The sequence below is a fragment of the Lissotriton vulgaris genome, chromosome 3_1, assembly GCF_964263255.1.
Source record: "Lissotriton vulgaris chromosome 3_1, aLisVul1.2, whole genome shotgun sequence".
In the NCBI taxonomy this organism is placed as follows: domain Eukaryota; kingdom Metazoa; phylum Chordata; class Amphibia; order Caudata; family Salamandridae; genus Lissotriton; species Lissotriton vulgaris.
The window spans coordinates 2,032,421,849-2,032,437,593 of NC_141689.1; the positions used below are offsets into that span (position 1 = coordinate 2,032,421,849).

General features: G+C 43.2%; 1 protein-coding gene across 7 annotated transcripts in view; it reads right to left on the reverse strand.

Moving 5' to 3' along the window:
* Positions 1–15,745, reverse strand: part of FAT1 (FAT atypical cadherin 1) — a 299,575-nt gene that overhangs the window by 56,624 nt on the left and 227,206 nt on the right. For all 7 annotated transcript variants that reach the window (XR_015309390.1, XM_086962558.1, XM_086962556.1 and 4 more), the window contains exons 16-21: positions 11,142–11,279; positions 10,569–10,712; positions 6,471–6,668; positions 2,106–2,907; positions 1,485–1,616; positions 1,227–1,384 (exon numbers count right to left, since the gene is read on the reverse strand). Coding sequence is in view for 6 of the 7 variants with exons in the window: in XM_086962558.1 (XP_086818684.1) it covers positions 1,227–1,384; positions 1,485–1,616; positions 2,106–2,907; positions 6,471–6,668; positions 10,569–10,712; positions 11,142–11,279 (1,572 nt within the window). In the remaining variant the exon portion in view is untranslated. The remainder of the gene's footprint in view (positions 1–1,226; positions 1,385–1,484; positions 1,617–2,105; positions 2,908–6,470; positions 6,669–10,568; positions 10,713–11,141; positions 11,280–15,745) is intronic.

The window sequence follows — 15,745 nt, forward strand, 5'->3', positions numbered from 1 at the left end:
AGTGTACAGTACTAGGGTCTGACAAGTAAACCAAACCAGCCAATCATGGAGTCACTAATCCATACATCAATTTACCATAGAGAGCATATGCACTTTAGCACTGATCAGCAGTAGTAAAGTGCCCAGAGTAAAAAAACAGTCAACAACAGGTCAGAAAAAATATAGGAGTTAGGCAAAAAGTTCAGGGATGACCCTGGAAAAAGGGCCAAGTCCAACAGCACCTTACAAGTAACAGTGACTACATAGGAAATTCCAGAAGCACCGTTTACAGTTTACATGGGAAATTCCAGAAGCACTTTTCACAGTTGCTCAAATGCACAGCTTCTTTGGACACAGTCTGATAAAAATGCAATGAAGGGCCCCATCGAAAACGACTGGTAAACTGCTCTCCGGAACGGACGCACATTTACAGCAGTGGTACATGTTTATGGGAATGCAGCTGCCCATGTCGCCCACACGGCACCATAGAAGGGATAGCATCCCAGCGTTGCTGCCCTCTTGGTTAGGATGGACACTTGGGCAGTAGGAGCCACTGTAGGTAGAGAAGGTTCGCCCATCCCTCGGTGTATTGCCCTGTGTCGTCAGGAAGGGAGAAGTGAGGCCAAAAGGATGTCGGCGGACAGGGCAGGGCCCTCTGTGGGCGGGGTCAGATGGGGTTAAAGTGTCATGCATGTGACGATTTACATATGGGCCACCTGAGGATTTCACTGCAGCCAATGCTAAAAGGTTACTATTGAGCTGCCACTGGTGGGGATCGTGCTTATGAAGCAGCCTGTGCTAAAGGTACAGGGGAGCTAAGGTCACCCATGTCTAAACCACGTGACAGTCCAAGAGCTGGTGCCTCAGAGATGGAGAATACAGTTACTTTGAGGCATATTCGCAATAAACCAAACCAATTGGCTTTATGTAAGAAAGGAACATGGGTGTAATGTGTTCGATTTATAAGGGACACTTTCTCAGGCCCAGGTTAGCAGTGCTACCAACAGTAGGTAGGCGCCTGGGTTCATAACCTTTCCCTGGGGGCAGAAGGTGGAGATTCACTAGTATGGTGATCATCTAGAAACGTATGCCCTGGACAGGAAATACTCACCTTGTGTTATCTATTCTAAAAAAAAAAAGGTACATCTATAAACACAACTTTCCCTTGCTTCAATAACAGGTGCTTCTGCATAAGGTCTGAACAGCCAATTGCATTACATAGGTTCACACATGCATGAGACACCTACCTCCAGGATGCTGTAGTCTGTTCCTCTAGCATACATGATGACAGCATGAGACGAATATGTCCTTAGCCTCATTGTGAGTTTCATTTCCTCTTTGTTTTCATGTTCTACCAGACGGTACTTAACATAGCTGTTTCCACTAAATGTTACTGATGAGGCAACTGATGGAAACAAAATAAAGATGCGAATACATATAAACAAAGAATACTTAAACACAACTTGGAACAATGGTACCGAAAATAAACACAGAATAAATCTCACCAGGACAATGGCCAAGCTTTCCACCTTGGCAAATGCAGCTGTACTTTGCATCGTTGGCTTCGGGTATACATTCAGAACCTTCCGGACAGGGGTTTCTCTCGCACACACTGCTGACAAGAGGACACTTGCCACCTAAAAGATAAGTGCAAGGACAAGCAAATGACAGGTCTTTGAATTTTAAAAACCAAAGGATAACACTATAATTGTAATAACGGAGCATCCAGAGATCAGCATGAACATAATCACATTTTTATTATATATAGAAGGAAAAATTAGCAGGCATCGAAATGTATGCAATCAACGGGGTCCGGTAGGGCCTCACTTATAAAACAAGGACTAGGATTCACCAGTATCTCATTTATAAAACAATATGATTTGCCAGTACCTCATGTATAAAACAATATGATTCCAGTTCTTCACTTATAAAACAACTAATAGGATTCACTGGTACCTCATTTATAAAAACAATAAGATTTGCCAGTACCTAATTTATAAAATAATTAATATGATTCACCAGTACCTCATTTGTAAAGCAAGGAACATTATTCTCCAGTGCCTCATTTATAAACCAATAAGTTAATACAATGAAACAGGCGGGTGAGCTGCCTGCCTCTTTCTTACCTTTGCAGAGACACACAGATGTCCTCTGGTGACGCGGCGTGACAAAGCTCAGTCTGGCCGTGCTATGGGTGGACATTGCATTTTCATCCACCACCACCTTTTCATCGCAGTATCTCAGGGGGCAATCCAAGTCAGCGCAGAGCTTGTGGAAGACTTTCAGAATTTTCACCCCCAGTATCTCTTCAATGTCCGCGATGGAGGAGTTTACTTTGTGGACCAGGGTTCTGGGTAGATGCAGTGCGCTGCCAGATTTATCCACAACTAAAAGCACATCCAGGTCTGAAGGAGGCTCCGACGGCTGCAAGCTGACAATGTGAATGTCATTTCTGCGCACCCCCAAAATGTTCCTCAGTGCCCGCTGAAAGTTACGCCAGTAGTCTCCAATAAACTCTTCTGGTGAAAGATTTGAGAAGCGTATTGCAATGCTGTGGTTCAGCAATTCCTGGGTAATCTGTGCAATATGAACTGTGACGTCAGCAGTGGTTGTAAACTTTCCATCAGTTACTGTGACATTTAAAAGATATTGCCCCATGTCCAGCCTTTTGTGTGCTATTAGTTTGCCACCCGCGCTAGACACAGAGAAGAGGTTGTCCATCTTCGAATCCAAGCTGTAGGTGAGGGTGTCATACACATCTTGATCCGTTGCATGGATCTTTCCGATGACTCCACCCATGTATTCTTCCCCAAAGGTTGTAATGAAGATTTCGAGTGGAAGAATGGCTGGTGGATAAATACTCTCTTCGATCACTTGGATGGTCACATAAGTCAGTGAGGACAATTTAGGTTTTCCATTATCCTCCACCTAAGCAGAAAGGTAAGAGCGATATCTAGGTTATATATAAACAGGATTTACAAAAAACAGTGGCAGATCTCACAACAAAGTGAATACCTAACTTTACTTGTTGGAATGTTATGGAGGCATTTATAAGAATTTTTCCAAGAACAATGAAAACACAGAGGATCACTTTGAGGACATTCATGCAAGGGAAATAAGATATAATACGTCCCTGTGTGGTCTAGTTCAATTCCGAGATACTCCAAGTGAACATATGTATATGTACTGGGCACAGTCATTACATGTTCCCCAGCTACACGATGGCTTAACTGAAACATATAGAATTTGGTATTAAACACTTTCTTGTCTTAATAAATCCATACTGATGCCAGTAGTAATTTTATTAAGATATGTACCAAGAAGGAACCTTGGTGGTACCCCCCAAAAACCTACCAGCCGCTTAGTGTGTTGGCTAACTGGCACTGTCCAGCCTACCACCACAGACATGTTTCAGACCCCCTGCAGGTGAGAGACCGCGCTCTCTGAGGCCAGAAACCATGCCTTCTCCTGAGGAAGGTAGTCACACCTCCTCCAGCAGAATGGGTAGGGAATACGCAAACCAAGGCCAGGGACTTCAAAGCCTCTGCAGCTTTTGATATGTAACCCCAGTTTTCCCCAGAACTGAGAGATGCCAACCCCATGCCCTGAGGTCCATTTGGCAACAGGACAGTCAGGAAATTAGCTAAGCAAGGAGGCATGGTGCACTACCAGACCAGTCACATGCATAAGGAGAGTTAACTGATGTACTCCACGAAAAAAGGGTTCTAATATTTTGATTTTGGGGGAATTAGGAATTCTGGGTCAGGGTTATGACCACTTTCCAAAGGAAGTGGTCATATAGGGGCTGTTAGTGACCCCAAGGGTAAGTAGCCCATTGGCTGCTACCATTCACTCCCCTGAATTGAGTCTTTAGGTGGCCCCCTGACAGCAGGAACTCAGATTCTCCGACACAAGAAAGACCAAGAAGAGATAAAGAAGAAGAGACAACTGCGGACTGCTGGTGGACTTTGCGCTAACCCCCTAAGTCCTTCAGTGGGCATCCTCCAAAAGCCTTGGAGACTTCAGCACTTTGCCAAACAGTCAGTATCTCCCTTGAAGTGGAGGAGCCACTTTCCTGTAACCTGCAGGCATCAACCGCTACGTCGGGTTCACAGTTTCGTTGACCACTGGGTGCACCAAGGCAGCAGCCACCTAGAAGGTCGTCACTGTGCTCCAGGAGGTCAGATCTGTCTTCCCACCAAGCGTGAAGATGACAGGACTGACCTGGAGCCACTCTTTACCAATACCCGGGGTATAAGATCCTATGCAGCAACCAAAGCGTGTTTGTAGTCCAATCTGGACTAAAATGCCAAAACGACTCATCAGCCAGTGAAGGACATCAGAAACTCAAGAGGCCAGAACAGAGAGCTGTCCTATTGTGCACCCCTCTTCAGGTCTAACCAAGAACTGTGAGTGCCTTTAACAGACGGGCCCAGCTGACCTAATCCCTCTGCAACCAAGCTCTACAGCTCAGGTCGCGACAACTGACTGAGCTCCCCTGATTCCAGGACCCTCATAAACCGAGCCTTCAACCCCCCCACCCACTGAGTGCTCCTGGACTGGTTTCCAAGTTAGCCTCGGCAGCCTGTGTCTAGGTGCCACCCCCCCTTTGCCAACGGTGTAGCGCACAAAGTTACCAACCCGTCCAGCACTTTTGCACCCGGACAAGCCAGGGCAGATAAAGTTAAACTGCTGTTGGAGCTTTGAACCCTGGCTCCCTAGCACCTCAAGTCCCAAAGGAGAACCTCAGAACAACATTGCAAATACCTGTATGCGTAGAAACGCATTTTTGTTACACTGTTACTTACCTGCAACCATTGTTTTCTTAAATAAGTACTTGCCCAATTACAAAGTTCTTGGTGTTAAAATATTTAGAAAAATACCTACTATTTTTCCAAGAATGGTGTCGAGTTTCTTCTTGAGTGGGTGTCTCATTTATTGGCACTGTTTGTTCAACAAATGCTTAACACTGCTCTGATAAGCTTAAACTGCTTGCCCACACTACCACAACAGAGAGCATTTTGGATTATTAGTTAAAGAGCTGTAAGTCAATAAAGGCCTTCTGGACTTTACACACAGTGTGCCTCTTTTTGGTACACTACAGAAAAAAAACAGTTTCATACAGTCTACAACAGAGGAATAAAGAAATCTGCGTCGATTTAGACTGGGGGAGGTTGTGGGGGGTTAATCCTTTTATGCTTTTCCCATGCTTGTTTTAACCCCGTCTTTATGCAATGCAGTACATTTTGTGTAGCGTTAATTTCTTAACACTTACTGTGTCTTCTTTAGTAACTTCATATATTGACGTTTTATAACACTTGTTTTAGCATTCCAACTGGCAGGCTTGAACATGTATGTTAAAGAGCAGCCACTTGGCATTGTGCACGCAACTAAAAAAAAATCTATTAAAATATCATGTTAATCATAACCTGGGTAACCTATATTTTACCAATTTTTTCCATTTAAAACTCGGTCATTATGTAGGTGTTGGCAAAGGAATGCCTCTCAAACATTAACAACATAAATACCATGGTCACTGAGTTGAAAAAGGTGGGTTGAGGGAGAAAGCTAAAAATTATGCTGGCCAGCACAATAGTCTGATTCACTCATCCAAGTCTCCAGGAAAAAAACTGTTGGACCAAAGGAACCACTCATTATAATTTGGAGCAAGAGTTGCGCAAACTGTAATGGGACTGTATTCAGAGAGAACAGCCCATGGTAAAGGATACCACAGTTACTCGGACACGGACTGGCTACAGCAGTAAGGCCTATGCTGAGGGGGGGGGGGGGGGGGGGGGTTACATTTCTCTCTTAGAACGATTCGTGGAGAGGAATCGATATAGTTCAGTCCACTCAGTTTCCAGTAGTTTATATCTTTTTATATGGATTGTGCGGATATCTATGGGAGTGTTAATGACGAGACAGCGCTCTCTAAGGATTGGAACACGAAAATTGAATCCAAAGTAAGCACAATTCGAAGCTGGCTGTCAGGATCACACATGCTAACGTTTTAACTATATCAGAAGTCTGGATTTTCTCGATCTGAATTTTTAAAACAAAAATTCACAGTAAATCAAGGGTTATATGGCACCGAATGGAAATGCCAGGAGTTGACTGGAACCTTCTTATATGCATCACAAGTACAAAGAACCAACAAGGCTACTCCAAGGCAAAATACATAACTCAAAAGTAAAGTCACCTAATATCGTGGGTTGATTTTTTGAGTACAGTCCCTAAAATAAATAAACAAACACTACATACATGTGGTTTACATTACTTTTTAACATGATTTTTAAGAAACACAAGATATACTTTCAAATGCTGAGGCCTACATTGGCAGCTTTGTTATACACGGAATATTTTTTGAAGAGTTATGCATACCAAATGAGTAAAAGCTAGACATTTCAAAGATCTTCCTTCTATTTCCATTAATGCAACTGTAGCTTGAAATGGGATACTTAAGCTTTGAAAATACAAATATGAACGCATACCCGAACATGAAGCACATAGTGGTCCTTCGCTTTGCGGTTTAATGCCACTGTGGGTGCAACCACACCTTGGGCACTAATCTGGAAAGCACTGTCCTCGTTTCCACTCATGAAGGTGAAGGCAAAAGGTGGACCATTGTGCGTCGAGTCCTTATCAGTAACCAAGAGCTGTAGCAAACTGAAGCCAGTTGGCATGTTTTCCTAAAAAAAAGGGAAAAAATAGATACATAAAACGACATTAAGGAAATCCAGCTGTGCTTTTTAAATTATTTGTGTCCAAGGTAGACTGCACAAGCAATCACTTCTAGTGTACCACGGAAATCACCAAGAATAGGCCTTTACTATCCAATCCGTATTCGCAGCTATAGATTATCAAGAGTATATTTGTGGGTGTATTTAGAAATGTCACTTAAAAGACTAAGAATGAACAACCGCTCTGTACTCTCATTTCCCTCACACTCCCCCACATGAAGTGTTTAGCTCAACACTTTTCAGGGGGTTGCCTTAGTGAGAATGATGGAGTAGAAGTCACTGCTACTAGGTGGAGACCTTCAAGTACAATGGGAACAGTTTGTCAAAAGCTTAATCTGTCTCGTGTTACCATGCCAATTTCAAAACAGCCGAATGTAAATAAACCACCAGAGAAAAGCCCCGTTCAAATACATGCAGACAGGAAAAAAACACTGAAAGGAATTAATCATTCTTCAAGGAACCATCCATACAAGAACAGAAAAGTCTGAATGAGAGGGGGAACGTACATTTTTCTGCTAAGAATGCTGATGTGACTAAATATAAAATGCACACGTTATGATGTGCAATGCTAACACCAGTCTGTTACATACAATCATTTGCTTATGGTTTGATTTCCAAGCTGTATCTAAAGGAACGCTTGCACATATTTCTAGGCATGAAGCAGTATTTTTAAAATACAATTAGTCTGACGTTTTCAGAATTATCAAATGAGGTTTATGGGTTGGAAAGTACCTAAAAGGTTTGCCCACTTTACTGAAGTTGCCTTTCAAGTTTATTAAGTACTAGCAGCCCGTCCCGATGTTGCCCGGGCATAAAAACAGAATGTCTTTAATGGTTCAAGTAGGTAATAATAATTTATTTTAAAACCTCCAGCTGCGACGTGTTTGTCCGCTGTAGCCGACGCCACTGCAATATGCGAACGGGTGTGTTCGCTCCATCCCCGAACGTGTTGGTCTGCTCCAGCCTACGCCCTAAGCCTCACAACATCGCGTCAATGTTCAACACCCACAACAATGCTAAAGGACACGCCCACTTGCATTGGAACGCTAGTCCCACACAGAACGCTTCTCGCAAGCGGTATAATTCCGCATGCTTATGCCGAATGCCGCACCCATCGCTTTACAGCACAACGCACACACCCACAACGGACTACTTTGCACAAAAAGTTCTTTTCCCCTTCTAATGTATAAATTGGGCTGCTGTATAGCCTATGTCGATCTGCTGATACTGTGTTTTTCAATGCTGTATTGGGTGTCCTGATTGGCGCTGTAGTTCCTGAGCTTACCCGCCTCAAAGGTTTGGGCTCTCTCTTTATAATATTAGTATGGATATGGATATGGAAAACTGATTACAGAGAGACACCAGCTTCTCTTATTAAAAATAATAAAATATTTATTGTAAGTGCAAAAAGTATCTTGACAACTAGCTACTTAGAGCTCTGCACCACTTAATTTTGACCTCAGCTTTAGAAATTACAATAAGGCCCCTAGACTTCAGGAGGTGTACAAGACCAACGACATTGAGGCACTATGTAAGACGGCACTGCTGCGATTCGCAAACAGCAGCTATATTTTTTGGTATATTTTACTAAGCACTGGATTATGATCGTAACACTAACGATTATCCCGTTGTTGAGACAATATGGATTTCCAACTAATTTTTTGTGTCAAGCCTTCCTACCCCTGCAGAAGTTCTTACTGGCTACAAAATGCCAAGGGAAGTCACAAAAGGGAAACGCGAGTGTTTGGATACTTTGCTGTGTGTTAAAGAAATCCGTTCAGTGAAATAACTGGATGGATATATGGACTCAACAGATGGGAGTGTATAAGTACTGATTTAAAATTCAGACTTTTTAAAATCTCAATTTGAGCTGTTCCTGCGCCTACAAAAGTAATTAGCTGTGTTTGCATTACTAAAACAGTGGGATAATCTCAACAGCAGGTTATTTTTTTAAACCCTATAGTACCCATGTGTTTCTGCATCTTCTGCACTCTACATTGCATCCACAATAAAAGGACTAGTTCCCCATACCCATTTCCTTAAGATTAACCTTATACAGATCACAACCATCAAATCTTCTTTGCCGACGCCACTGCAATATGCGAACGGGTGTGTTCGCTCCATCCCCGAACGTGTTGGTCTGCTCCAGCCTACGCCACTTAGACGCACAACATCGCGTCAATGTTCAACACCCACAACAATGCTAAAGGACACGCCCACTTGCATTGGAACGCTAGTCCCACACAGAACGCTTCTCGCAAGCGGTATAATTCCGCATGCTTATGCCGAATGCCGCGCCCATCGCTTTACAGCACAACGCACACACCCACAACGGACTACTTTGCACAAAAAGTTCTTTTCCCCTTCTAATGTATAAATTGGGCTGCTGTATAGCCTATGTCGATCTGCTGATACTGTGTTTTTCAATGCTGTATTGGGTGTCCTGATTGGCGCTGTAGTTCCTGAGCTTACCCGCCTCAAAGGTTTGGGCTCTCTCTTTATAATATTAGTATGGATATGGATATGGAAAACTGATTACAGAGAGACACCAGCTTCTCTTATTAAAAATAATAAAATATTTATTGTAAGTGCAAAAAGTATCTTGACAACTAGCTACTTAGAGCTCTGCACCACTTAATTTTGACCTCAGCTTTAGAAATTACAATAAGGCCCCTAGACTTCAGGAGGTGTACAAGACCAACGACATTGAGGCACTATGTAAGACGGCACTGCTGCGATTCGCAAACAGCAGCTATATTTTTTGGTATATTTTACTAAGCACTGGATTATGATCGTAACACTAACGATTATCCCGTTGTTGAGACAATATGGATTTCCAACTAATTTTTTGTGTCAAGCCTTCCTACCCCTGCAGAAGTTCCTACTGGCTACAAAATGCCAAGGGAAGTCACAAAAGGGAAACGCGAGTGTTTGGATACTTTGCTGTGTGTTAAAGAAATCCGTTCAGTGAAATAACTGGATGGATATATGGACTCAACAGATGGGAGTGTATAAGTACTGATTTAAAATTCAGACTTTTTAAAATCTCAATTTGAGCTGTTCCTGCGCCTACAAAAGTAATTAGCAGTGTTTGCATTACTAAAACAGTGGGATAATCTCAACAGCAGGTTATTTTTTTAAACCCTATAGTACCCATGTGTTTCTGCATCTTCTGCACTCTACATTGCATCCACAATAAAAGGACTAGTTCCCCATACCCATTTCCTTAAGATTAACCTTATACAGATCACAACCATCAAATCTTCTTCGTATGCAAACGCCTGTCAGAATTTGAAATTCAAAAGTCACATAATTAATTTGGTCTCAAGAAAACATGCATGAATAGTCAAATGATATTTCTTGTATTGCTCCTCTCAATTAACAGTGTTTGGTGGGGAAGAATGCTGAAATGGAGGCGGTATCATGCACAGATGCAACAGTTAAAACACATAGGTATATATTTATGACAGATTTCAATGCGCTCCAAAGCAACCGGTTTGGAATATAACTGTGCACCAGAAACCTCCATCTCACTTATTTGTATGCAATTGAGTTTCTTCTGCCGACAACAGATAGTCTCTTTACGTTAATCTCCTCAAGTTTGGTGATGTGGGAAGCAAGCAAATACATAGCATAACTGGAAGTTTACAATAAGAAGCCTTGTAAAACATACATCATTAACAAGGAAAACTACAAGAAGGTAATTGTCTAGTTTTGTAAACTAAATTCCCCAAATAAGGCAGATGAAAAAACTATTTTCATTCTTGCAGAAGCATTTTTTTTGCCCAGACGTATAATTCACAGAAAGCCGAGTGTCAGTGTCCAGACTTATTAAGCATTTATAATTACCTGAATGATAATACTATAGTTCTCTTGGGAAAAGGTCGGAGGATTGTCATTCACATCAGAAACATCAATGTTGACAACTGTTGTATTAGTGCGGGGAGGAGTTCCGGAGTCTGTTGCCTGAATGGTCAATGTGTAACCTGAAATCTTGGGTTAACAAAAAAACACACATTTATTGGTAATTGTAAGAGACGAACATAAAACATGAAAAACAAATAAGTACATTCTACCAATGCGTCAGTAATGCAGCCAAATATACTTTATATAGCACTTATAAGGAACATGACGTTTTACCTCCGAGTAAATATTAATGGAAGAAAATATGCTGTAATTGTTAGCACTTTGAAAATTACTCCTGCTCCCTCCATAGATCCAATTATTTGCACTTTTTTCCAAGTGCAACTTATGATAGTGTGCAGACCACCAACTAGGATGTGATTTAAACCATTTTCGAGTACATAACATTTCCTATGTTATAGCCAGAGAGATATACATGTAAAGTAAAAGCTAACGGTATATTTTCTTTTTGCAGTGGAGGCTATTTTCATAGTATTTATAAAGCAGTATATTAATTACCTTTTCACGGTCAAGAAGTTTGGTCACCTTCACGTCCCCTCTAACTGGGTCTATGGTGAATGGGTTCCCTTGGTTGCCATCAGTGATGGCATAGTGAATGTGGTTGTACAAGGGTCCATCTGCATCATCTGCATTAACCTAACAAATTAGATTTAAAGTTAGAGAAGATACTTGTATTAAGACTCCTGTACAGAATCATACAGCCAATCGGTTAATGGTCCTATGTGGGAACAAGTAATATTTTATAAATACGCTCACCGTCATAAAACCATAATCACATTTCCTGAGAATGGATGAAGATGCATTCAGTGTGCATGCAGTGGATTGTTCCCTCCCTCTACAAAAAAAGCGCATTGGCTCAGCGAGACCTAAAAACAGCTAGGACCACGTGCTTTCTTTACTCATTTTCATACCTGCCTGGCAGTGGCTCTCTGCTCATCTTTACAACCTCCTAATAAAGCCTGCTAGTGCTATGTATAGAGGTGGAGTTCCTTATAGCCAATCCTGATTTGTCAGTCTCTTTCTGTTGACACACAGTATGATCAATACTGTACAATGCTACACCGATGCAGTGGATACCAATTTTCAAGATGGTGTCTCTTCCTAATACAGCATATTATAAAAACCAAGCACTATAACATAGAGCTCAATCTGCCAGACTTAATGTTTTCAGGGGGCATGGCATCTGTCTATCCCATGGGTACTCACAAACTTTCTCTCGGGGGCCAAATTTACAGTGTGGTTTGTGGCCGAGGGACGCACTGGTGGGGGCGGGGTCAGTGGGGGAGGGGGCGGGTCTAGAGCAAAATAAAAACTGTGACCATGTGGTTGAACACAGGCCCCTGCAGCGGACGCCTTCGTCCACTGAGTCACCAGACCCGGCACATACACATTTCTCTCTCACCCTCTGTCACCTTCACTCTGACTGTCTCTCTCTCTCTCTCACTCCCTCTCTCTCTCTCACTCCCTCTCTCTCTCTCACCCTCTGCTACCCTCACTCTATCTCTCTCTCTCTCCCTCCCTGTGTCTCCGTCTGTCTCCCTCACTCTGTCTGTCACCCTCTTTCAACCTACCTGTCTCTATCCCTGTCTCCCTCTCTCTCCTTCCCTCTCTCGGTCTCCCTCCCTCCCTCTGTCTCCCTCCCTCCCTCTGTCTCCCTACCTCCCTCTGTCTCCTTCCCTCCCTCTGTCTCCTTCCCTCCCTCTGTCTTCCTCCCTCTGTCTCCCTCTTTTACCTCCCTCTGTCACCCTCTTTAACCTCCCTCTGTCTCTCTCCCTCTGTCACCCTCTTTAACCTCCCTCTGTCTCTCTCCCTCTGTGTCCCACTCTGTTTCCCTCCCTCTGTCTCTCTCCCTGTCTCTCTCCCTCTGTCTCCCTCCCTCTGTCTCCCTCCCTCTGTCTCCCACCCTGTCTCCCACCCTCTGTCTCCCTCGTCTCAGTCTCCCCCCTCCCTCCCTCTCCCTCCCTCCCTCCCTCTGTCTGTCTCCCACTCTTTGTCTCCCTCTGTCTCCCTCCCTCCCCCTCTGTCTCCCTCCCTCTCTGTCTCCCTCCCTCTCTGTCTCCCCCTCCCTCTCTGTCTCCCCCTCCCTCTCTGTCTTCCCCTCCCTCTCTGTCTTCCCCTCCCTCTCTGTCCCCCCCTCCCTCTCTGTCCCCCCCCTCCCTCTCTGTCCCCCCCCTCCCTGTCCCCCCCCTCCCTCTCTGTCCCCCCCTCCCTCTCTGTCCCCCCCCTCCCTCCTTCTCCCCCTCCCTCTCTGTTTCAATTTACAGACTTCTGGCTAGTAAACCTTTATGTAAAGACAGTACACTTCTAAATGATAGACCTTCAGGAAGTGGTCCAGTATTGAAGGTGATAGGAGAGGGACTTCACGACCACCACTGATTTAAATGATGCATATTTTCACATTGCAGTGCATTCATTTGTCAGTTTTATCTTCTTTTTGTGGCAAGCGAACATATCCCCAATTTAGTCTTGCATTGCGGAATAATGTCAACTACATGGGTGTTTACAAATTGTTTGGTAGTGGTTGTGGCACATTTATATTGTGAAAGTGCCCATGTATATCATAAGTCCATAATTAGATGGCTGGTGTAAGAGAGCACAACCCAAAAATGCCATTTACTGGCTCAAAAACTTTGCTCCTTGGATTTAATACCACGGTCAAAAAGTCACATCTGCATTCCTAGCAAATATCGAATTTTCTGGATGCAACTCTCAATGTAACGATGGAAAAGGTTTAAACTTAAACCGAGCGACTATGGTTGTTTCTACTTTACTACAAGTCACAATCTCTAACAGTGAGAAAAGTAAGAAACTGAATAGTAATGCTGGTGGCATGCATCGCATTGGCTTTAAATGCTAATTTTCAAATGAATTCCTTGCTGGAATCATTGGCATAGCAGAGTTTAGAAGCAACTGGAATCTAGAAAGACCTAGTGTTGTAGCACTGAGTAAGGTACAATCTAAAATGATTAAACAATAAGAATGTGATGCTGGGCAGAATTTTGCAGACCCACATTCACTAGTAACTCTGTCTCCCTCCCTCTGCCTCTCTCTCCTCCCCCACCCTCCCTCTCCCTCCCATTGTCACCTGACCTGGCGTGCTTGTGTGTCACCCAGGGCTGAGGCAGCTCGCCGGCCCTACTTCACAGGTCTTTAATAGACCACTTACTTGTTAATGAGGCTATGTTGTATTTTGCCTCTTCTTAGGCCCCCTGCATTTCCACTCTGACCTTCCGGCCCCCATAGAGCGCTGCATCAACCGCAGTGTTTGTGGACACTCTTTTTACATTTAAAAAAACACCACACGGTGAAATGGTCCGTCAATCCCCGCCCAGCACGAGGGCACAGCTCGGCAGAAAGAGGCCCTGACCCCGGGCGCTTTCAAAGGCTCCACAGAGAGGCCCTCAGCGCCAGCCGAGGCTCCGAGCAAAACAAATACAGCTTTTGAAGGGCGACGCAAATGAGAATCATTTAATGTGCACGCATTTCAACCCCCTGTGCGTCTCGCTCGCTTCTGTAAAACTCACTGCAAGAACAGCCAAGAAGTTATGAATTACTAGCCGGCTTCAATTAAAGAAATTACTTTGAATTTCATATGGGGTGGAACTTTATAGCGATAAATGGCACAGATCTAGCAATGCTTGGCGCGCGAACACCACTACAAGTAATAATCGTGCACACGGCAGGGTGGCCAGGGGTCCAACACACAGTGGGTATTACAGGTGTCTGCATGGTCCGCGGGCCGCAGCGGAAGGCTTGCCGGGCCGCCGCTGGCCCGCGGGCCGTACTATGAGTACCCCTGGTCTATCCTGACAGTATGGTTCATTTGTTCAGAAGATATCTTTATGTACCATTATAAAAATCCCTTTGTATCTTTAATGGCACAATCACACATAAAACTGCCCGACAAAGAATACTCCGCTTCTTCAACTCCATGGTTTGCAGAAAAATGTATTTTGTCCTAGAAGAGAGTGCGATAGCCACTCTCAACACATGCATCGAACCAACAAGGCCTCAGGATAAAATAGCTCAAATAAGCTATGACAAGAACCAACTCGCCCCTGCAACGAATACTATCAAGCAAATAATTGAAGACTTACCAACTGTAAGTAGAAGTTTTTTGGAAAATAAGCGCACAGTTGCATTCAATAATCATATGAAAACCAACAACATGATTGAAATAATCCTTCAAAGTTCGTCAGAACGGTTTCTAAAAGAAGAATCCATTTTGATCCCTGTGGAACATGCTTTCTTTTTGGATGCACAAACATTAACATAAGGCAAGGAATGGTCTCACTGCCAGGCAATAAGAGATCAATAATACAGTCAAACCTTTAGTAAATAATTCTTATTCAGGGTACCTGTTTAAGCCCATACAACCATCATCAAACCATTCGAGTGAAGAGTATTCTCAATGGAACCATCCCAACTTTTGAGACAAGAGAACAAGGTCAATGGCGCAATCCTTTTGGCACTGTGTAAACAAGCCAACATTCAAGACTTACTTTAAAACCCTTCTCTTATGTTCCCAAGTAATCACAGTTCAACCCAACCACTTTTCCCTAAACCCATAGAGGTCTTTCTTGTCAAACACTTCTTGATGAATACTTCTGCCTATGGGGCGAATTGGGTTTAGGTCCAGACATGGGATGGCATTCAAAGTGTCCATCCAATACGATACTAACTTCAGTCAGCTATTTTCATTGCAATTCCCATTGCTCTCTACAAGTGCAATGTTCCCAATATCACACTATTAACGATAAAGTGGGAAACTTTACTAAACACAAGACAAAAGACATCAAGATCGGAAATGAAGACAGGAACGGGTCTTGTACCCCCGTTTTTGACTCCTGCCAGTTACTTTGATGATTTTCTCCAAGAGCAAATAAAAGAAGATGCAGTAATATGATATGCAAGCACCTGATGGATATTGTCTATTTATTACACCAATGTCACTCATCTTTGTGCATTAGCTTCTACTTCTAATTAGACAGTAAAAAAAAAAGTAGTACGACTACAATTGTAAAAACTGCAACAGTTTATCAAATTCATGTGTATGCAATCAAAACCTTGTAGCAATCAGAAGACAAAGTAAAGAAAGTTTG